General features: G+C 32.8%; 1 protein-coding gene across 1 annotated transcript; it reads right to left on the reverse strand.

Moving 5' to 3' along the window:
- Positions 1-1,261: 1,261 nt before the first annotated feature.
- EloB (transcription elongation factor elongin B) lies at positions 1,262-23,638 on the reverse strand. Its single transcript, XM_075354707.1, has 4 exons — positions 23,478-23,638; positions 7,616-7,709; positions 4,026-4,170; positions 1,262-1,719 (listed from the first exon to the last, which is right to left on the reverse strand). Exons 1-4 carry the CDS (start codon positions 23,478-23,480, stop codon positions 1,608-1,610), a joined length of 354 nt encoding a protein of 117 aa, XP_075210822.1. The 5' UTR covers positions 23,481-23,638; the 3' UTR covers positions 1,262-1,607.
- Between the last annotated feature and the right edge of the window lie 163 nt (positions 23,639-23,801).

Raw genomic sequence — 23,801 nt, forward strand, 5'->3', positions numbered from 1 at the left:
AAAGACATAGCTGCTAAGCTATATGTGTGTAAAAAGTCTCTTTGTCTGCATACGCCAAAATTGTGTTTATCTCAATAGCAATTAATTTAATAATAAAAACCAACTACTTATTTAATTTTTGAATAACTTTTTGTTATTATAATTTACTAAACTACATATTTTTTTAAAGTAGCGTTTGTAGTACAAGTAGTAGTATTTGTTAAATTAAATTTTATTTTAAGTTATAATTTATGTTTTTAAGAAGTTGTTTATTGTGAGGAAGATTCTATCATTTTTTATTTTATGATTAAAATGATGTTTTATAACACATGAGTGTCTTCTTTTATATACTATTGTTTCTACTTACCCGACTATTTTATTTCTATTAAGAATAAGTAAACTGAAACTCATGTGGCACAAATTATACATGGGTATTACATATCTGGCCATAATGGTTGTGTTCTTTTTAATTGCCACAATGCCGGATTAAGAAGTTCTGCACTTAATTAATACTGTAAAACTACTAGCTGCAAATTATTTCCTTCCAATGTATACTTACAAAAAACTTAGGATGTTCATATTTTTCAATCGTTATTAACTATGACTAACAGTAAAACTGTCTCTCTACTGATATACAAATCCTCCATCTTATTTAATATTTTTTATGTATGGAATGGCCATTTAAAACAAGTTAAGCGAATATCACTACGAATCATCATATCAGTGAGAAATCTATAAAAAAAATTGTATCTTATAACAGAAAGTGATACGATATAATAAAAAAAAAACAACTTTTATAAAACTGAAATATCATTTACACTAAGCCCAGAATAAGAAATATCTTATTACCGGCAAAGATTATCGTATAACATAAACATGTAATTTATACCATTAATGTAAAAAGGTTTTAATTAAGAATTAATTTTAACTTTTACTCAACTGGAGACACACGAGTGAACTGTTAATAAAAAATATAGTGTATTATTAAGCACATATGTATACATGCATATAATAAGTAAATACGTATATATATTTCTAAATAGAAATATATATATATATATATATATATATATATATATATATATATATATATATATATATATATGTATATATATATATATATATATATATATATATATATATGTATATATAATATATATATGTATGTATAAATAATATATATTACTTAGAAATATATGCACAACCAAAACATTAAAATGTTCATAAATTAAAAAAAAATTTAAATGCATAAATATGTTACTAAACAATAAAGTTTTCAGAATACATGTTGAGCATTTTAATTACAACACTTAAAATGTAAACAGTAACTATTTGTAATAACTAAAATTTATTACAAAATAAGAGAATAAAATAACTTAACCCTCCTTCACATTAAAAAAAATTGTCATTTTAAATAAATAGTTTATTCTATGTGAACATATGTGTAGTTTCATTCATGGTTAAATTTAGCAAACCGAATATTATACAAGCTTTTAATGATGTTTTCCTATAGGTGATATTACACTTTTAACTGTTAATAATATGGTAAAATTTAATGTACTAAAAAAAAAAAAAAATTAAAATAATTAGAAATTATTGTTAAGAGAGTAGATGATAAGAAATGACTTTTAAGTTGAAGGCTCTTGCCCGTTGCTTTCAGGAGCTTTCATTACATATGGCAAGTCTGGAGGTGACGAGTAAGGTGTTAGTTCTAAAGGTTCAAAATCACCATTATCTAGCCTGTGAAAAAATTTTAAAAATATACATTAGTTGTTAATATGATACAAGTACTGAGCAAGCATAAAAATGTTTTCAATTTCATATAAAAATAGTATTGGCAATTTTGATACTGTTTTAGAAGCTTTTAGATTTAATATTTTAAAATATAGAAGAATACTAGCTTATTGAATTACACCAACAAAATGTCTTTTATTTATTAACAGAAATGAAACTGATATTTTTTGTTGATTTCAAACTGGGCCAGTTAAGAAGAGTTCACCTTATATTAATACATAAAATCTTTCGGTATGAGTAGATTTTATCACTATAACTATATTAGAAAAACTTTTTAATTAAGAAAAACTACTGCATTTATTACTGTCAATAATGAAGATTCTTTTAATTTCTTTTATGTAACAATAATAATTCTATGTTATAATATTTGAAAAACATATTAATAAAAAAAAACATATATATTCCCCATAAAATCAACTCAAAATCAATCAATCATTTTGATACCTAAAAAAAAAAATCATCAAAGCTTTCTAAGTAGAGTGGCCAGGAAGTCACTGAACTCCCTAAAATTAGAACTAAAAATTTGTAATGAGTTATAAATAAAAAATGCGATATAATAATGAATTATTTACTAACTTGATATATAGTATTAATTTTAACGGTACACATTGGGGTCTGTGTTTGCCCTCATGTTGCATGCAAACTTCAATATGTTGCCATGTCCTCTCTGACATGCAACAGGGTATTTCTGGTGTTACATTATGGAAGACATCTCTCACAGCATCACTTGTGGTGTAGCGAGGTGCAGATGCCTGTGCCTTGATAATTCCCCATAATGAATTATCTGGTGTGATGAGATCAAGACTTCATAATGGCCATGATAATGGAACTGGTGACGCTGGAGTACTGCAGCCAATCCAACATCTTGAAATTTTTCATTCAGAAATGCACGGACTGATACGAGCAAAATATGTAGGTGCTCCATCCTGCTGCATCCATACTTGTTCCATGAGATCCTTCACTTGAAGCTGTGATATTAACCATGCCTCTAACATCTCTAAATAAGTTTGTGCATTCAATGGCCATCAAAAAAATAAGGTTCAAACAAATGACAAGCTGTTATTCCAACCCATATCATGACGTGCAGTAGATTTCTTTCCAACTCTGTTAGGTAATAAGGATTTTCTTTCACACAAAATAACACATTTCTGGCACGCGAACTGCAATAGATTGCACATCCTTCAGTAAAAAGCATCTTTCCATGGTGCACTAAAGCAGGGAATTTTCTAACAAAGCCCTACAGGATGCAGCATGATGTTCCATGTCTGTATCTGACAGTTCATTGACAAACATCAGACAAAATGGCCTAATTTTCAAGCCCTTTTTCATATGGTCTTGCATTGTCATCTACAGTATACAAAGTTCAGCTGACCATTTAAGAGTTGATTTCACTGGGGATTGTTTAATGGAAACTGCAACAGCAGCACATGTTTCTAACCGTGTTAACTTTCATCCACTCTGCGATCTACCTTTAGCACTGCTTAATTCAAAAGCACATTTTTCTGGAGCCAACATTGTTGCATTTTATGCAACAATGAAGCATTAGCTTCATTGTTTATTCATACGTTGTTGTTCATGAACCCATACACTTGTCACTAATGCTTCTCGACGCTGTAACTACTTGTGTCAGCCATTTTAGCACAACTACCTCTTACTCAGAGTGTGTGACACTGTAAAAAAACTGTTGCCAACCAACCCAATGAAAATACTATACGTTCTAAACACATATCCTAACTCATATTTTTTTTTAACTTTAGGGGTACAGTGACTTCCTGGCCACACTGTATATAGCAATTTATTGAAAAATTAATTAAAATATATATACACAGGGTATAACCATCACAGAATATTTTATATCCAATATCAGCACTTTTTTTCTTCATTAAAGAGTTTTTTACAAGTTGTACAAAATTTAGAAACGTTACACTGAATTATTCAGTACAAGTCTTATTACTTGCAAATATGGTGTCAGAAAAAACATAAATAAAAAGTATACAATAAAAAACCAATTGTTTAAATGGTTTTTTAAACATTGTTAAAAATCCTCTTCATGAAAGTTTTATTTTTGAACAAAAATTTAATTCAATGTGAGTTTTAAAACAGCAAAAGAATTTCTAAAATTTAGGCATCTCTATAAACAAGAAGTAGTAAACAGTTTAAATTAAAAAACATAGAGAATACAAAAATTTCAAAATAATTATGAAATCACTAACAACGTTAAATCAGAAAAATTTCAATGATAATAAACATACCTAATTGCTAAGCCTACAGAAGCAGGACTCTGGGCTTTTGCTATGCCTGAATTCAAACCATAATCTTGCAATGCTTTATCGTCTTCCATTAACTGGTTGTCTTTATAATACAACTGTTGATTGACAGGAGGAACCTTCAGTATGCCTAAAATCAAATAACTTTTATAAATGAAATTCTATGACTTTTCTTGTTGGACATTATCAGGAATTTTATAGAAAACACTTTTACTTAAATTTGTTATAGATAAACAATTGATGTAATTTTTTTGTAGCAAACCTATCTTAATATAGGGTTGAACTGATATGTCAGTTAAGATTTTAAGGCAGAAGAATTACTTCAAAGATTTTTAAACACAACTTCCAAATCTTTTTGTGATAATACACAGTGTAAATCCTTTAAAGATATGGTAGATAATGATAGTACATAGCCCAATAATAATAACAATAAAAAAATAAAGTGTTTCAGAGGACTTTGCTGAGTACATGATGTACATGCATTTACGAAGACAGTAATTTACTACATTTTCTTATTTTGTATCACAGTTCATCATTTCAATTAAAAAATTAAACTCAGAAAGATGATTGTAGATAATATGACTTTAAATTTAAAACTTAATGAAACTTAATTACTAACATTTATTTTTATGTTGGGGAGAGGAAGTTTATTACAAACAAAATTAATATAATATTCTTTGAATATGTACAGTAGTTTATGAATGACTGCTTATGTAAAAATTAATATAGAAAATTTTTCATATGTAGCTCTAAAGCCTTGGCTTCCTCAACAATAATCCAACAGGATTTCACATTAAACTCCCACTAAACTCCTCTGTCATCTTAAAATATCCTTGAGCCTTTGCAAGTCAAAACATCATCCATCCATCTATTTCTAGGCTGCCATTTCCTCTTGTTAGATAAACTGCAATTCATTATTACTTGTTTGTTCATTCTTGTGTCCTCTGTAATTCCAACTTTTTCTTTGTACTTCAATATAAATTTTACTGTATCTCATTTACTAATTTTTTTAGTTCCTTATTTATGAGGGCGGGGTGAAATGTTCTAAACCTGGTAAGAAAACAACATTCTTCTGGGTACATTTTGATTTATTTTTCAGCATAATCACCACTGAAGTCTACACACTTAGCCCAGCATTCCACAAGAACAATTATGGCATTTCAGTATGTCAATTTATCCAACTCCTTAAAACAACTCTCTACAATGGCAATAACTTCCATTATTGGTCTTCCCTCGAAGCCATTGTTTAAGGTTAGGAAACAAGTGATAGTCTCTGGGAGTCAGATCAAGTGAATATGGGAACAATTAAAACCATAATTCATTGATTTTTGTCACTGCAATGACTGAAATGTGAGCTGGAGCACTGTGTTATTGGAAAAATAAGTTTTTGCCAAATGAGGTCATTTTTCCTTAATTCCATCGCTGAGATGCTGCAATAGAGTAGTGTAATATTCATCATTTTTTGTTTCACCCTTTCAATTTCCTTTTTTAATCAATGAAAATTACTCCATGTGTATTCCAAAAAATGTTTTTGCGTGAAAAAATTGCCATACCTTTTTCACAAGAAAAGTCGTTTTCGCTTTTTTTGGAGCAGGTTTTAACCCATTCTTCTGACTGCTGTTTTATCTCAGGAGTGTAGTGATGGATCCAAGTCACAAATCAATGAAAAAACTTCTCTGGATTGCGTGAAAGAGCTCAAAACAATTGCTTGAAATGTTTTTGGTCGAGCCTGAGTAAACGTGGCACCATCTAGTACACAGCGTGTTCATGCCCAAATTTTGTGCAAAATATTGTGCATGAATTCTCTTGACATGCCTACAGACTATGCTAATTTGTTCACTGACATTCATCGATCTGCAAAACAGATTTTATGCACTTTTTCTATAATTTGTGGTGTAGTGACTTCAGGTCATCCACTCTATGGTTCATTGCTAGTGCATGTTAGACTCATTTTAAATTCTGCGACCCAGCATTTATTTAACTGTTGTATTTGATGGCAAAGAATCTCTTAATGTTGTATCAAGTTCTTCCTTAATTTGTTTTGCAATTAAGCCTTTCAGAAGAAAGTATTTAATCACTGCACAAAATTCGTATTTTCCAAAAAAAAATCCCTAATTCTCCACTTTGACAAACTGCAAATACTAAACTATATGATGCAACGACTTGCCTCTTATAGTAAAGTAATGAAGAATGGAATCAAGCGACGCTGCTGGGAAATTAAGCATACTAATGCCATCTATGTGTGAGATCTGGAACTTTTCATCCCACCCTCGTAAACACATACTTTACTTCCATTACCTTAACAGGACTATGAATTCTTCTTAAGATTCTTCTTTCAAAAATATCTCATCAGCAAAATCACTGCACAAATCATGGAGTAATATGTACAACTGATCTCATGTAAGTTTTATAAATTTTCATTTAGATGCGTCTGCTTCATAATTTACTTATAAAAATTATACAGTAAGCTCTACAGTATCTCAGAAGAGTATTTTCCATAATATAAATAATTACCTTGAAAAGAAGTGTTTGGAATCTAATTTCTATTTATTATCATCAGACACCTATGATTGGGTACTATCCCATCGCTACAGATATATAGATTCTGATATAGAATCTATCTCATGATGAAGCACATCATAATCCAGTCAAAACTTTAAATTCTTTAAAATTATGAAAAATTTCATGATTCATACATTTTAATTTCAATGAGCAATCTAAACCCCCTAAAACTGTACAGTGAAAAGTGTTTATAGATAAAGGATATCTGGAATTAAGTTACAGAAGGAACAATTTTAACAGGTTTTAAGATTGAGGTAACCACCTGTAACTGGGGAACTAACCACTTCAGACTAACTACTCTAATCTAAGAGTGCAATTTATCATTAACTCTTGCTTTGCTATTACATGATCAAACATTAGGGCTTTTTCAAGGATACATCAGTCTAAAAATAAATTTTTTTTTAGCAGTCAACTTTATATTTCATACTCTTGAACTGGTGAACAAGCAAATCTTTTCATTTTTTTACCCTCATGTAAAAACCTCTAACATTGCTTAACAGTAAGCACTTTTTAGTAATTTTTTTTTATTTTATTTAGTCAATTAACTCAAGAACAAATATGTATTCAATTATAACTTAGTGTCATATGTTTCCTTTGACATATAAAATTGACTTTTAACATCTTACATATATAAAGGTGAAGGATAAATGGCTGCATGAACTAAGTCAAACCAAAACACCCAGAAATGTAAGCAAATTAAAATATAACAATTATTTAACACATAAACACTGTGTAAATGATGTTTTCTGTTTGAATAATAAGACTGCCAATTTATCTGCATAGATAAATAGGCAATTTTAGTTCCTCTAATATTGTTCAATAATAATGATACTAAAGCCACTGTTCATATTAAAGTAACATTGCCATACAACCGAAAAACATAAAGATAAAAAACTTGAGTAATATAAAATCTTCATTAATTTGAAATTAATGCTACAATAACTACATTTATAACAAATAAAATTAATTTAATTTAAAATTATTTAAATTAAATTAATTTATTTAAAATTTACCTTCTATAATTTTTTTAAGTTCTAAAACAGAAGTTGTGTCCTTAGCATCCGTAAATATTGTCAGCTTTTTCCTCCTGATCATAAGGAAGACATCCTGTAATAATAGAAAGTCAGATTATAAATAGTGAAACAATTCACACATCACAAAAATAAGATCAGTGCAATAAAATATTAAGACTGTCTTAATTTATTTGAAAAATATATATTTTTTTTATAATTTACAACAAAAAATTTATTTTTTTCTTTTAGTAATTTGTTATCCAGGGTTGAATAAACCAAATACAATATTTTTCAAGATGAACTGTAATATTAGATCTTTGTATTACATATTGGCAGACCAGAAAGAAATATCCATATCTTAGTATTCAGAAAGTCAGAACAAGTTTACAGGAAACAAAATAACTGTTAGTTTATTGTGTGGAGGTTATAAATATAAATCGTGTATACCATTAATTAATAGATTTAAAATGCTAACTTATTCATTTGTTCATATCTAGGAATATGAATTCTTTGCTAAAAAAAAGAATAACTTATTCTTAAAAAAGAATAGATTCTTATAGTTGAAAAAAAATAATAATAATAATAGCAATAATATATACCTCTATTTAACCAGTTAAAAATATTATTTTTTGTGTAACTAGACAATACTTCAACAATGAAGAAAGGGTTTTTATTGTGTCTATTGCCTTTTTTTGTTAAATTACTGAAACATTTAAAAAATATTCCCACCAATTTATTCAAAATAATATCAAAAAAAAAAATTCTTTTATATACACAATATTACTCTGCTGATAAGTTTTAAATAATACTAATTTTAAAAAAATGTTTAAAAACTATCAATTTTCTGCATTTCCATTTAACTTACAAAAATATATGCTCAAATAATTCTCATTAACTTGTAATTCCTATTTATTTAAAATCTTAACACAATCAATTTACATGAATTTATTATTTTTAATTATTAATACCGACTTTTACCACTCCTATTTTTTTTTTTTTTTTGTAAATCTTGCTACACTGCTGTGATTATGTTTTTAATTTTACCACAGTTTCCCTAAATCCATCTAGATAGCTGTTGAGGCAGTTCCTTTTTTTTTACCAATGGAGTAACACCTTTCTTTCTTTTTCCTGTTTAGCCTCTGGAAATTATCATTCAAGTATTACTTCAGAGGATGAGTGAGGATACAAATGAGTGTAAATGAAGTGTAGTCTTGTACAGTCTCAGTTCAACCACACATCTCAGGAGATGTGTGGTTAACTGAAACCCAACCACCAAAGAACACCGGTATCCATGATCTAGTATTTAAATCTGTATAAAAATAAATGACCTTACTAGGACTTGAACATTGGAACTCTCGATTTCCAAATCAGCTGATTTGGGAAGAGTAACACACCTAGCCATTCCTGAAGTGATCAATTTTAATTATTAATAAGATATTTCTTTATCACAGGCTTTACCATCAACCCATCAATAAAAACAAAAGGTCAACATTCTTCCTGAAAACTTATTCTAAAACTGGGATAAGAGAGACAAAATGATATAATACAAATCTACAACAAACTGTTTTACTAAAAATACTATGTGCACATGCTGGAATTAAGAGGAGTATGAGAGCATCAACTAATAGTTGAACACCGCTTCAGATAATGCTGTCTGCTGCACATGTAAGAAAATGGATGAGCAGGGATCATTATTTACTGCTTTTTACAGCAGCTGGCTAAGATCTTGGCCAAACATAATTAGGCTGACATTCAGCTTATGCTGCTATGGTTAACATTTTTTCATTAATATAATTTCTCCCTTAAATAATCAGTTGAAGACACTATGATAGACTGAAGGAATTTGTGCTATATAGAAAATAATAAAATTATATGTTATTAATGATTTGAGGTCTGAGAAGAAAATAAAGCAGGATTTCATAGATTGGATGTACATTCTTTTATCCAGACTCCACTGTCATGCTTTGGATGTCAACAATTTGGAGATACAGCGACAAGGAACTAATGTACCAGGAAAAAATCTGCGATTGTGATGAGCCATTACATCCTCATGACCCATGCAGGGACCCACCTGTAATGTCAATTGTCATGGATACTATACTGTGAGATCCCATTACTGTTCGACTTACAAGGAAGAAGTAACTATTCAGGAAGTGAAGACAATACAAAAGGTTAGCTACTTAGAAAATTGTGGCCAGTAGTGCCAAAGTTTCGTCATATTGCAGGTTTTTTTTTTTTAAACGCAAAAAACGCTTTCATATTATCATCGCCTAGAATAAAAAGGTCTCATAAAAAATAAAAATAAGCACAATATAATAAAAAAAAAAATAAAAGAAATAAAATTCAACTAAAAATAAAACTTTACAAACTCCTGGAGGGAGGGGGTTGTAAAGGGCCCCTTTTTGGATAAAAGAAAAACTAAGATATTTAAACTAAAAACTATAACTAACACAAAAACTAAACATAACTTAAATTAAAATATTACTAATATCACAATCAGCATCTTAAAATACGATAAAATTTATTTAAAACAAACATAAAAATAAAAACAATATAAAATTTACAAAAACATAGAATTTCACAATACCCGAAAGGAGTGTAAAGAGCCCTTTCTTAGATAACAGAATAAAAAAACCAACACATAAACAAAAAAGTTAAAGGAAAAACAGAGACATTAAAAACTTTTCTAAAACAAAAACTATACACCACAATATCAAATTTTAATAAAGACCAATACGATGCAAAAACAGAAACATCCGGTCTAAAAATTTATTAATATTGCCCAAAAATTGACGGATATTTCTGGGCAATTTAAATTTATGACACAACACTGCATAACATATGCAATCCACAAGTATGTATTGCACAGTCATGTGGTAGTTGCATTGTGCGCATAGTGGTGTATGTCCTGCTGACATCAGATACTCGTGCGTCACTCTGATATGTCCTTATTGCAATCAACAGAGGACCACTTTCTCATGACAAATATTTCTGTATGAGGAGTCCCATGTCAACACAGAATCTTTAATGTGCCAGAGTTTGTTATCAACAGTGGCCGTCCAGTCACCTTGCCACTTTGCTCGAAGAGACTGTTTTAAATAATTAATAAAGTCAGAAGTAACAACACAAGTGGTGAAGGGAGGTTGATTACATGGCTCTTTAGCAGCGGAATCTGTACTTTCATTACCTGGAATTCCCATGTGGCAAGGAATCCAACAGAAATTCACTTGTGTATTGCGATGATTCAACTCAGCAATTGCATTATTGATTTCAATGACAAAAGGATGTATAGAGTAAAAATCTTCTACAGCTTGAAGTGCATTACACGTCACTACAAATAAGGATATGGCGGTATTTTGGGTTATCGATATTTAATGCCTTATTAATAGTGTAAAGTTTAACCGTAAATAGGTAGACCAAACATGCAGATTCTGCTATTAAGAATAAATGCGCTTACAACGGTATCATTCTGTTTTGATCCATCTGTGTATAATATTGCATCTGGATTTATTTTGGAGAGAATATTGCAAAAACTTTGCTGAAAGACGATAGGGTGGTGTTGACTGTTTCTTGTATATGGTAAAATCAAAAATAAAATTTAAAAAGTTGATTCTCCATGGAGGATATGAACAGTGATACATTGGAAAAATAGAAGGTATGTTGACGTTTAAAAGCTGTAGTAACCACCGGATATGTACACCCAAAGGTGCAGTATCACGTGGATGGTCTTCATATCTTTGTAATCTAGGATTTGCAAGAACTGTGGTAAAAGCCGGGTGATTCGGTTGCCCTTTAAGACCGGCAAAATACGATGCTAGAAGTTGGTCACATCTATCCCAAAATAATGGTTTACCACATTCAACAAGTATGCTAGTGATACGTCTTGATCTAAAGCACCTGTACCAAGACTGAGAAAAGCATGATGTACAGCATCTAATATCTTCAACATATTACGCACTGAAGAACAGGCAATACAACCATAATCTAAGCAAGAACAAACTATGGAATAATAACATACATGACCTGTCAACTCTCCAATTAGTGTTGCTAAGAATTTGTAGCATATCTAGCAGTTTGGAACATTTTGTTTTTAATTGTTGATGTGATTGACCTACAAAAGATGACTGTCAAAAACAAACCTAAAAACTTAATATCACAAAAGATAGCAATTTGCTCTTCATTCTGAAAGATTTGTGGTATAAAACAGTCCTGCAAGCAAGAAAAGACTACACATTTTATTTTCTCAGGGGAAAATGTGGAGCCAGTCACCTTGGACCAAGCTTCAAGGTGAGATATTGTGTTCTGTAGTAGTCTCTCTGCTGTGGTTGCTGAACAGGATGTAATATGTATGTCAAAATCATCAACAAATAACAAACATGAAACAGGTGGGTGCACACAATCAGTAATACTGTTAATGGCTATAGTGAAAAAGGTGGTATTCAATACACTTCCTTGACGGACTCCGTTCTCCTAAGTGATGCTACCCGATAAGGAATCTCCAACATGAACATGGAAAGTTTGGTCATTTAGGAAACCCCTAATAACTGCAAGTAAACAGCCCTTTACTCCCAATTCTTTAAGGGTGTTAAGAATACCATGTTGTAAGCCTTCTTGATATCAAAGATGATGGCGATGAGACACTTGTGGAATAGGAAAGCATTTTGGATAGCTGCTTCCAGTGACACTATATGGTCAATGGAAGAACGTCCTAGGCAGAAACCACATTGTTCTAGATATACGAGGCCATCCCTCTCTAAGTACCATGTGAGCCTGCGATTCATCATTCTTTCCATCACTTTACATGAAAGGCTTGTCAAAGAGATAGGGCAGTAGCTTGAGGGGTTTTCTTTGTCTTTACCAGGTTTAAGAATCGGTACGACAATGGCTTCTGACCGACCAAAGGGAAATTCTTGTGAGGAGAATAGTCTATTATAAATATACAACAGGTGTTGTGACATCAAATTAGGAAGGTGTGAGAGCATACTGAGACGAATGTTGTCAAGTCTAGGGGAGGTGTCACTTGAGTTTTTAAGTGCATGTGACAATTCTTTGAATGAAAATGGAGTGTTTAATTCACCGACCAAATCACGTTTAATGATAGTACTTCCATCTGCAATTTGTACTTCATTACTATATGATGAAGTGACGGACCTTGTACAAAAATAATTTGCCAAAATACTTGCCACTGTAGTAGGTGATGTAAGTTCTCCTTTATGAATGAGTCCAAGAATGGATTGTTTTGATGATCTGCAAACTGCACGGATCTTTTTCCACACAGTAGACGTGGGAGTACTTCATCCAAGAATTCCTCTTAGCATCCAAGAATACTCAACGACATATCACTCTAACCCTATGGTTAAATTTGCATAGTGCCTACCATCGACTGCTAACAGCATTTTTGCAATCATCATTCCACCAAGGAATGGAAGGACGTCTTGGTTTACTCGATGTTTGTGGGATATAACTATTACCATTTTCAAGTATCATGGATGTAAAAAAGAAAAGTTGATCAAGGATGTCTGCACCATCATCATACTGTGACAGGAAGGCTTTATGATAACCATTCCAGTCTGCCTTTTTTAACAATACATCTTCATGGCCTTTTTTCCACCTTGCGGTTAACACCAAAAGCAATAATAATTGGTATGTAATCACTGCCATGAAAGTCTCACAAACAGACCAATTAAGGCGAGGGAGTAAACTCGATGAGCATATGGAGAGGTTGATGTTTGGCAGTGTACCAGAAGATGAGGATATAAATGTGTATGACCCACCATTAAGCATATTTCCTCAAGAGGAGCAGAAAGATGAGCCCCAGGAAATATGGTGGGCACTGAAGTCTCCTACTATTAATGACAACAATGGGATTTGTGTGAGGAGATTTATATTTCTAGAGCACTGAACTAGGGTTTGGTGAGAGATACAAATTGCAGATATGCAATTTAAATGGGACTGAGATTTTTACAGCAACAGCAGGAATAAGGGTAGCAAGTTGTAGCCTTGTAACCAACACCTCATTCTGTATGAAAATAGCAACACCGCAACTCTCTCTACTATCTACAAGACAGTCGTATCTCTCACATATATAGCCTCTGACTGTTATCGCAGCTTGCTGTAGTAGATGCATTTCTTGAAAGTACATTATTAATGGTTGGTGTGCTCATCAACACTGTAACATCTTTAATGTGGGACCGAAGACCTCTAACGTTCCACTGAATAATCCTCATAAATAAAGGTAGGTAGATGCAACAGTGCACATAAATATACGACAAAATTAGTTATAGGTGATCTGGTTTTATTTTTTGTATTTTTGATTTTGAAGGATGGGGAGTCGTAGATGACATCCTAGAGGGGGTGGTTGTGTGGACTTCCTTAACAGGGAGCTTATAGATGGCTTACTGCTAATTGTGTTTACTCCTGCCCGTACAGGTAAAACTTTGGGGACAGGGACTTTCAAAGGGATCCCACATTCGTTTCACTAACTGCAACTAAAACTTTCTGTTCGTTTTTGTCAGCTCTGAAATAGTGGATACCGATGTTCTTTGGTGGGTGTGGGTTTCAATTAACCACACATCTCAAGAATGGTCAAACCAAGACTGAACAAGACTACATTTCATTTGCACTCATATATATCATTCTCATTCATCCTCTGAAGTAATACCTGAACGGTAATTTCCGGAGGCTAAAAAGGAAAAAGAAAGAAGCTCTGAAATAATGGCTGTAAGTGAAGCAACTTGGTCAGAAAGCATCTTAAGTTTTTTCAGCTCATTACAGGAGCCACACTGTTGATTATCTACATTTGTAGGAGCTTGCTTTGATTTAGTGGTGGCAAAAGACACATCTGGTTTAACTAGGTTCCATGAGTTAATAGTCTTTATATTCTTTGCGTGCAGCTGTAAAAGACAGTTTCTGCTCAGCACAAATTTTGAGAATTGCCTCTTCTTCTTTAAAAGTTGAGCAATCTCGGGAGCAAGCTGCATGTGAACCACTGATCACATACTGTTATCTTCACACATTTTTCATCTTCTTGGTAGTTAGTGTCCTTGTGGCCTTCCTTAGCACATTGAGCATAGATCTTGTTTTCGAGCAAGATGTTATAGTGTGACCATATCCTTGGCATCTGAAATATTGCCGTGGGTTGGGTATGAATGGTCATAGCCAAATTGAAAGGTAACCCACTTTAATCTTCTCTGATGATACTGGTAGATTGAATGTGAATATAAGAGAGTGTTGGTTCTTCTGTTCCGCTCTGCCATTTCATTATACGCTTTACTTGTACAACATCTTGGAGACGAAGCTCATCAACTATTTCTGTGATAACCATATCCAAAAGGTCTCGGCTAAAAATTTCTTACGGGCTCATATTTAGAGTTTTGTGGCATTCTGTACTGATATTTATACCACTCATATTACAGAAACGTAAGATAGATTGACTCTGTTCATCATTAAAAGTTTCAATCATAATCGATCCGTCTCTCAATTTTCTAATGTTCTTTGGAGAACCACTTGAAGTTCTTATAACCTTGTTTATCAAGAAAGGCGAGATCTTTTGGAGGGAGTCACCTTCCTGATTATTGCAGAGAACAACAAATCGTATGTTTTTGTATTTAAGATTTAATGCACTCTCTTCTACCAGGTTATTATCCTCATCAGACAAGGTTGAACGAGGTCTCTTCACAAGACTAAAATTGATGGATTTTTTAGATAGACCATGAACCATCACAGGATTTATTTTTGCAACTGAAATTTTGGTCACACGAGTACTGGTGATATAATGGACCAATTCAGCAGAGCGCGTGTGTACTGGAACTAAAGCTAAATACAATTGGACCAGAGGACATCATTTGAGGCTCACTACGCAGAGCCATTCACCCATCAGCATGATAGTTTCCACCTTGGGTTACGGTTGCACTTCGTACGGTGTTGCAACATCATTGAGTGTACGTGTAAGAAGAAATAGTGTAGAATGTTGTAATGTAGTTGTGTATGGGTATATGTTGTAAATTGTATAGTGGTGTAGTGTATGTATATAGTGTAAAATGTTCTGCAGCTCGGTGGGTAGTGGGAAGAAAAGCTGCAGAGGCTAGGCCCTTGGCGATGCCAACCCCCAGTCTTAAAGAATAAGACTCCCTGTCGGGGATCGCAGGTTTCTGCAGCCCCTATAGCTTCAAAGGACATAATCTCCAAAATAGCACCAGTCCTAACTAACATGGCGGAACTCACTGCAGATTACGTTTGCAGGCAGATGTAATCAACATTTGGGACAATGTAGGGGCTTTGACAAATTTGATGTAGCGGCGGCAAAAGAAACATCGATTTAAGAAGATTCTGAGAGTTCAGCATATTTTTATATTCTCTTTGTGCAACCAAAAAAGATAGTTTCTGCTCGGTACAAATTTTGAGAATTGCCTTCTCTTTTTTGAAAGTTGGGCAATCTTGTGAGCGAGCTAAATGTTATCCACCACGGTTAGTACATTTTTCTTCCTGTTGGCAGTTAGTGTTGTTATGATCTTCTTCAGCACATTGAGAATATATTGCAGTTTTCAAGCAAGTTGTTGTAGTGTGGCTATACCAGGCATGGCCAATATATGGCCCGCTGACCGGATATGACCTGTGTAATGAATTTATGCAGCCCATGAAAATTTTTTCAACATTATTTTTTTTTATAAGCAATTGAATAATGGAAAATACAAAAATTTAAAAACTTGCCAAGAAATATTTAGTAATCTTCAGCTCTACTTATATTTGTGAACTTTTTCTTTAATGAATCGTTTTACTATTTTTAATTTTATATTTTTTTAGAAAATAGTTTTCTTTCCAATTCAGCTCAGAGGCAAAAACTGTTGGCCACACCTGGGTTATACCTTAGACATTGGAAACATGGCAGTGGGTTGGGGATGAGTGGTCATACTCTGCTGACAGGTAATCTTCTTTTACTTTCTCCAGTGGTACGAGGAGGTTGGGCGTTAATTTGAGGGAAGGAGTATGTAGGATCCTCCATTCCACTCTGACGTTTCATTATTTTCTTCACCTCTATAACAACTTGGGGACGAAGCTCATCGGTAATTTCAGTAACATCAATTTCCAACAGATCCTGACAAAAATTACTCCTCAGCTGGTATTCAAGGTTTTGTGGCATACCGTATTTATGTGTTTAATACCACTCATACTGATGAGACATAAGAGAGATTGGCTTTGCTAATCATTAAATGTCTCCATCAATATCGATACGTCTCTTAATTTCCTGATGTTCTTCAGTGAACCACTTGAACCCTTTACTACTTTATTGATCAGGAAAGATGAAACCTAATGAAACGAGCCACCTTCCTGATTATTTTGAAGTCTATTTTTTTTTTTTATATTGTAGATGGGATGTGCCAACATTTTAATTGCTATTTTGTTTGGAACGGTTATCCTTGTCAGACGACGCTGAATGAGGCCTTTTCACAAGACTACATCGGTGGTTTTTTCAGATGGACAACCAACCATCATTGGTACTATTTCAAGATTGCTAATTTTGGTCCCACAAGTACTGGAGTCAGATAGAACTGCCCCTGTAGAGCCCATGCATACACAGGTCAAAGATAAGTACAGTTGGGTTCGCCTAGATGACATCGTTTGAGAATCACTAAGTAGAGTCATCCACCCAATGGTACAATAGTTTCCACCTTGGGTTACGGTTGCGGTTCATAACACATCGAAATGGCCGTGATAGGAGAGCAATATGAAGGTATATAAGGGTAGGAGGGGCAGGAGTGAGAAGGAAAGAGAGGTAAGGTCAACGGGTAGCTGCCCTTTAGTCGCTTTTACGACCAGTAGTAAACACTGTGGGGCTGGATTCTTTCCACCACTCATTTCAGTGAACCCCGAACCCACAAGCAGAACCCATATGAGCTGAAAAAGAAGAAAATAAACTGTATATTTAATTTTTGAAGTTTTATACATTTTTACTTTCTTAAAAAAACCTTTCATTTTAAAAATTAATAGATCTTGTGTTCAATTTCTGTATAAGTTCTGCGCTTTTTCATTTATTTTTGTATTCCTCTTTAATACAACAGTATAAACTTCTCCCAAAAAAAATTCCAACAATAAGAACTCCCCAATTCCAAAGTTAATAAACTACAAGTATACTAAATTACTTAAAAACAAAATACAAAGTATATTTTCTCAATAAATTAAGATAATAATTAAAATGAACATTGAAATGAGCATTAAAATGAACAAAATTAGAATAAAATAGCACTTATACATAGTAAATTTCCACTTGTCCAATACCCAATTATGAATTTTTTTCCATTAAATCATAAAGTTATAACCTTCATATATACATTTTTTTTTGTCTATCTGTTAAAATTTACAATCAGAACCTTGTAGAGACCATATGTAAATTTTATTCATGATAACCACGTGAAGAGAGGTCCCCCACGAAACCCCTCATTAAACATACAAAGGTTCAACACCTCATATGTAGAAAATAAAACTTCTATAAGTGGTCCATGCAAAGTTCAATATTTATATTAGTAATAGAAATAAATTGCAAAAATAAGTACATCAATACCAATATATGAAAACAACACTAAAGATAAAACAAATATTCATTGGGAAACAGAAATAGCTATAATTTATAGATTATCAAAGTGATGATCACTACACTGTGACTAGAGTCACTCTGTGTTCCCAGTTGTAGGTTCCTTCTCCAGGTCACTGTTCTGGTTCCATCAACCAGGTCCAGCACGCAGGAACATTTTAGTCACCTGATGTCATTGCTGTTGGCCAATACATTTACTGTCAATAATTTACATGTTTTCCTAACCTCTGTTTGTACTACAAGGTAATTTTTTAGATCTCTTCGTAAACTGAAGGTAATCCTAGATAGTCATGAATTTTTCTACTCTTAATAAACCACAGTGCCTCTGTTATGGTCATCACCAATTTATTTTGGAATCTTTAAATTATCTCAATATTACTGTTATTTGTCATATCCTATACGTCCAGAAAGGTTGAAGAATTCTGTATATCAAGATAGCAACCGTAATTAGATAACAATAACTGTGAATTCCTACCCAGCTACCAGTTGTTCCCGGTACTTGATGTTGAACTGTTTTCTCCTTTCTACCACGTGGCCTTTTCACATCAGGCGACAATATAGTGTAGGCCAAGGTACCCATTCTGTGTGAGGGATGTAGACTGTGGAAAATCATCCCTTCTCTCTGCTAGTGTTACATGATTCAATTTCTTCTAATTCACCCTCATTTTCCATTTCATCAGCCATGTGCCAAACTATCAAGCATCTAACGGACTGTAGTTTAGCAGAGCTTTGTTTCAGATCTTCATTATCAGCTAGGATTGCTGTATTGTTTGTTAATAATGCTACAGTGATAAAATCCGGAGCAGGAAGATCTGATCTGGATCCAGAACAGAGCCCTGAGGAATTCCCAACTTCGTATCAAAGAACCCAGATAATTCCTGATTGAACTTAAGCTGGGAAAAGCGTTCACCACAGTAACTCCACAGGACTAGTCAAATGGCTGAGGGAGGCCCTGTTTTAGCTTATACAGCAGACCTTATCAAAGGCCTGCTGAACACCCAAAAACGCTGCTGAGCAGTACTTCTTCTCCTCTAAGTATCTAGTTACGATGGTAACAACAGGTCTAAGGGTCTATTCAATAGTAGTGCCCACTCCTGAAGCCAAATTGATAAACTGGTATAATCTCCTCTCACTCCAAGATAAGCCACAGCCTCCAAAGAAACAGCTTTCTAAACTTGGATAGTATCAGTAGAAGATCTGTAGAAAGTAACATCATGAGGAGGTTTATCTAGCTTTGGAACCATTACTACATGGGAGACCTTCCACTCAGATGGGAAACACACTGTTTGAAGGATCCTATTGAAAAGATCTGTTATGTTCTGAATGGCCTTTTTGGATGCACTACTAACATCTTATGAATGATAAAATCAAAGCTTAGAGCCTTTTTAATATCTTTCCTTCCTTGATTACTCCTAGCACCTCCGATGTTGAAAAAGGCTAAGATGGTAGACAGAGGAATCAGACAGCCTAGAAATTCAATTATTTCATTTTCATCAGGACACTGTATGACCAGTGATGAAAAGACTTTACTCAGCACTACTATTAATCTATGTGCCGCTCTGTTGAAAATAGTCCTATCCTATCTTCAGACCTCCTGTAGCACTGTCAACTTCTCCTAAGACATCTCTTAGTATTAATGAGATCCATCACCTCCTTTGGATAGTCCATACCTTATTTTTCTTTCCTTCTACCTCTCTTCCGATATCAAGTGTCAACAATATTCAATACTGTATATCCAATATACCTTGAACAGTTCAACAGCACAGGTAGAACCAACCCCTCCTCGATCCAGTTATGTATGGTATGAGCCCCAATCAGTCCTAGAATTTTTCTTCTTTATCAGAGTCGTGCTGATGGTATGATAGGGGGGTGGTCTGATGTCTGGTCATAGTTGTCCCTAACTTAAGTGTAGTATGATGACACATCCAAGGTCACATAAAAATCAAGTAAGTCCAACAACTATCTTGGCTCTGATGGCCAGAATGTGATTTGCAACAGAGATTGCATTAAGAAGCAGCTCTTTAATATTCTCCCACAAGTGGTTGTAAGTCTCGAACCCAATGAACATGATTCGTGTTCCAGTCACCACCCTCACGAAATGGGAGCCCAGCGCCTCAAAGAACTCTGTAAATAATTTTTTCATGATAACATGATATGGGGAACAACAGAATGCTGAAAACCTGACAGGCTCCAACTAGTCCAGAAGTTTAACTGAGTTGCTTGAAATTGTTTTCTACTGAATTCCTAGAGTGGTGATATCTTAGTGAACTTTTAACTAACACCACAGTTCCTTGAAGGTTCATTGTATATACAGAAAAACCTCTAAACTGAAAGTAACTAAATTACTTAAATAGGTTTCAGAGATCTCCTGATCTCTGAAACCTAGGTGTGATCCTCACACCTAACAATTCAGTAAAAATCAAAGCCTCTAATTCCTCCCTTCAACCAACAATACATGGCAAGCTTGAAAAACTTGGCCTCAGCAAAGTTTGGTGATTAGCTTCATCAGTAAGCCTATAGGTTCCCATTTGCTGAATGAGGAACTCCAACTTGAAGGTTAGTTTCTCTATTTTACCCTCAGCATCTCAGCAGACATGCTACACTCCACAACATAGGTTTGTGGGAGGTTATTAAAATCAGTAAGGTTCCTATTTGCCCTTTCTCCCAGTATGGAAAAATTTGCATTGCCTGAGTCAAAACATGCCAACCCTTGGCCTCCAGATTCAGGCAGAGTAGTACTAATCCTTGAAATGTGGTGAACCCATTGCCTCTATTTCCTCTTCAGTATTTCTCTGTACGCTCTGCAATTGTTATAGTTGGCAGGGTGATCTGACTTACAGAGTGCAAGGTGGTCAAAGTATTTCTGTCTGCAGTACTGTGTCCTTCTACACACTAGACACGGCAATACGGTCGCATACAGTTTTGCCTTGATTTTCCTGGCAGAAAATATTTTAAAAATTATTTTCAAGTCTTATCACCAACTAATTTTATTCAAAACAAAGCACCATCTTTATTGTTGTAACCCTCTAGAAATATTAACACCAACCCCATCTGTTATGTCTTGTGCAATAAAAGAACCAACTAGGCATATACGTTATACAAGCTAACATTATGAAGCTTTAAGGAAACAAATCAGAAAGTGTCACCAGCTTTTTTGAATCATTTCATCAATCTTTCTAACCAATTCATCAGTAAATTAGGCACTTAATTCTTAATCAAAGACACTTACCATAACCCACACTTATTATGTTCTACAAATTTCACAAAGTTGACAAATTTCAACTACGTTATAATTTCTGGGTTACAGGAATTTTATTTTGAGCATACTTTGCATCTGGTAGAATTTTCAATTATAACATGCATTTTAAATGATTTTTATTAAATGAGTAACAGCAATTCAAATCTCTACCACTGTTAGGTGTATACATTATTCCATTATACCATTCTACTTAAATGACATAGCTTACTTCCTCTCTTCATGCAATATGCTTAAAATTCAAGTTACTTTCTAGTTTTTGGCCAACACTATCCAGAAAATACAACTTAAACTCTGTGTATAAAATTTGTATGTTGTGATAATCATTATTTTTCTACATGCCCCATTTTTATGAACTGATTTTTAAAGTTTTTTGTGTGCAGTACCTGTATACATTCTTTGAAATGCATATTCAGTATACTGAAATTACTACTTTTTGCAGTCACTGCGCACTGCGGTTTAATTTGCATATACTCTTATGTAGAAGTTATGTATGGTATGGGCAGTTGGGTTCCTGTACAAGACTTCATTTCCTATTAAGTGGCTCTACAAACAGTTCACCCTGACAATGAGGTTTGTTGGGTAATGCAGGCCTTCTAATCACTCCTTAACATAAATAAATACTCATGTGTGGTTTAAAAGGCACAGATTTTACGAATATTACATATTAATTATTGATTTTTTGTATAAATTTAAAGTATGGCTTCACTGGTTATTTTATGTGATGTTAAGATCAAAGAAATTATGGTTATATTCACTTGTGAAATTTAACTCGTGGTTTCTTTGTTTGCATATATTGGAAAATAATAACATTATCTTTTGTAGCCCTGGTAATAATAATTACATGTTATTATTTTTTGGACATATTTGTTATTTATAGATATGTATGGTGTATGCATTGCAGAAAAATCTTGCTAGCAAACTGGAAATAGAAGCATCATAGATAGTTGTCACAAACACAATAATCTTCCACATTTTCCCAAAAACATAGTAAAATTAACATAATGTGATAAAATTGTATCACTTTTTTAGTCAAGTTCCTTTTACAACAGAAAATAATAAATATCTATATAATCCTGTTATTAACCCATTAGATATCATCAGATTTTAATGTTATTTAAGTTAACTAAAAATCTTCACATGTTTATTTCCATAGTTATTCCAAAGTAACTGTTATATGTTTTATATTTTTAGAAATAATGTTGAGAAATTATAGGGAAACATCACATAAAAAAAAAAAAAAAAAAAATACTAAAGGATGCAAACTCAACTGTCATTTTTATTCTTATTTCTGAGAGTTTTGAGTAGTAGTAGTTACATAAACAAATAATTGGGACTAAGGTAATTAACATTTAAAAATAATTATTTACATTTCTTTGATTTAAAATCACAGATACAGAGTAGAATGAGTTATCATGGTAAACTTATAAAATTTGTTGAAAGCACATTAAATAACATCATAATAATCAAGATACACATAAGATAACCATGACAACAGAAGATATATATAATTATGATGAATTTCTTTATTTAGATATCCCACTAAAGTACAGTGTTTATATTAACACTATAACAGTTAGTTCCTGGTAAATTTACTTTGCTATAACCACATTACTTTCAGACTTCATGATGAGGTTATAAAAGTTTTAAGCTGAAACTTTTACTAGAGGTTAAAACTAACCTGACAATAGCATTCGTATAATGCATTATAAGGTATGACGGCCAGTTTGAATTAAGAACTTAATTCTTTTGAAATAAAATTAAGCATACAAATGAAAAACCCATGGCGATTTTTAAATCGTATCTAAAATTATGTAAGAGTTAAATGAAAATTTGGACGACACAACAAATTGAGAAAGAAAGTACAAGATCATATTCATAAAAATAAAAAAAATTATGTGTCAAAATAAACTTTAACAAGAGTTATTGAGGGCAGAACATAAAAATGTAATTATAACTCGAATACAACCTAAAAAAAAAATCGCAAACATTAAAGCATGTTGTTTTACATTACTTACCATATTCACAATAATAAACTGATACACTGATTATGATTTGGTCCAGTGTATTTCTTTTTTAAATATTTTGCAAGTAGAAGAGATTATTTCCTCCAAGAACATGAATTCACAAGCGAGTCACAAAATTTTCATTTCTGTTTATTCATTGCCACCTATATTCAAATGCCTTTGAAATCATGATCGCGAGGATACTTGTAATAATTAACATAACTTTTAAATTAAAGGTTAATTCAGAAAGAGTCTCCTTAAAAAAAGTTATGAGATATTTTTCTGTGTCTGATGTTTTATATTCTAAAATATTCCTTAATTGTTGAAAAGATTATC

The sequence above is a fragment of the Lycorma delicatula genome, chromosome 1, assembly GCF_047948215.1.
Source record: "Lycorma delicatula isolate Av1 chromosome 1, ASM4794821v1, whole genome shotgun sequence".
In the NCBI taxonomy this organism is placed as follows: Eukaryota; Metazoa; Arthropoda; class Insecta; order Hemiptera; family Fulgoridae; genus Lycorma; species Lycorma delicatula.

What these genes read in the sequence shown, in the direction of transcription:
- EloB (XM_075354707.1), bottom strand. An exon ending in ACTTAAAAAAATTATAGAAG is followed by an intron (nt 4,171 to 7,615) that starts GTAAATTTTAAA and finishes ATTTGATTTTAG; the next exon opens with GCATACTGAAGGTTCCTCCT. An exon ending in TCTGTAGGCTTAGCAATTAG is followed by an intron (nt 1,720 to 4,025) that starts GTATGTTTATTA and finishes ATTTTTTCACAG; the next exon opens with GCTAGATAATGGTGATTTTG.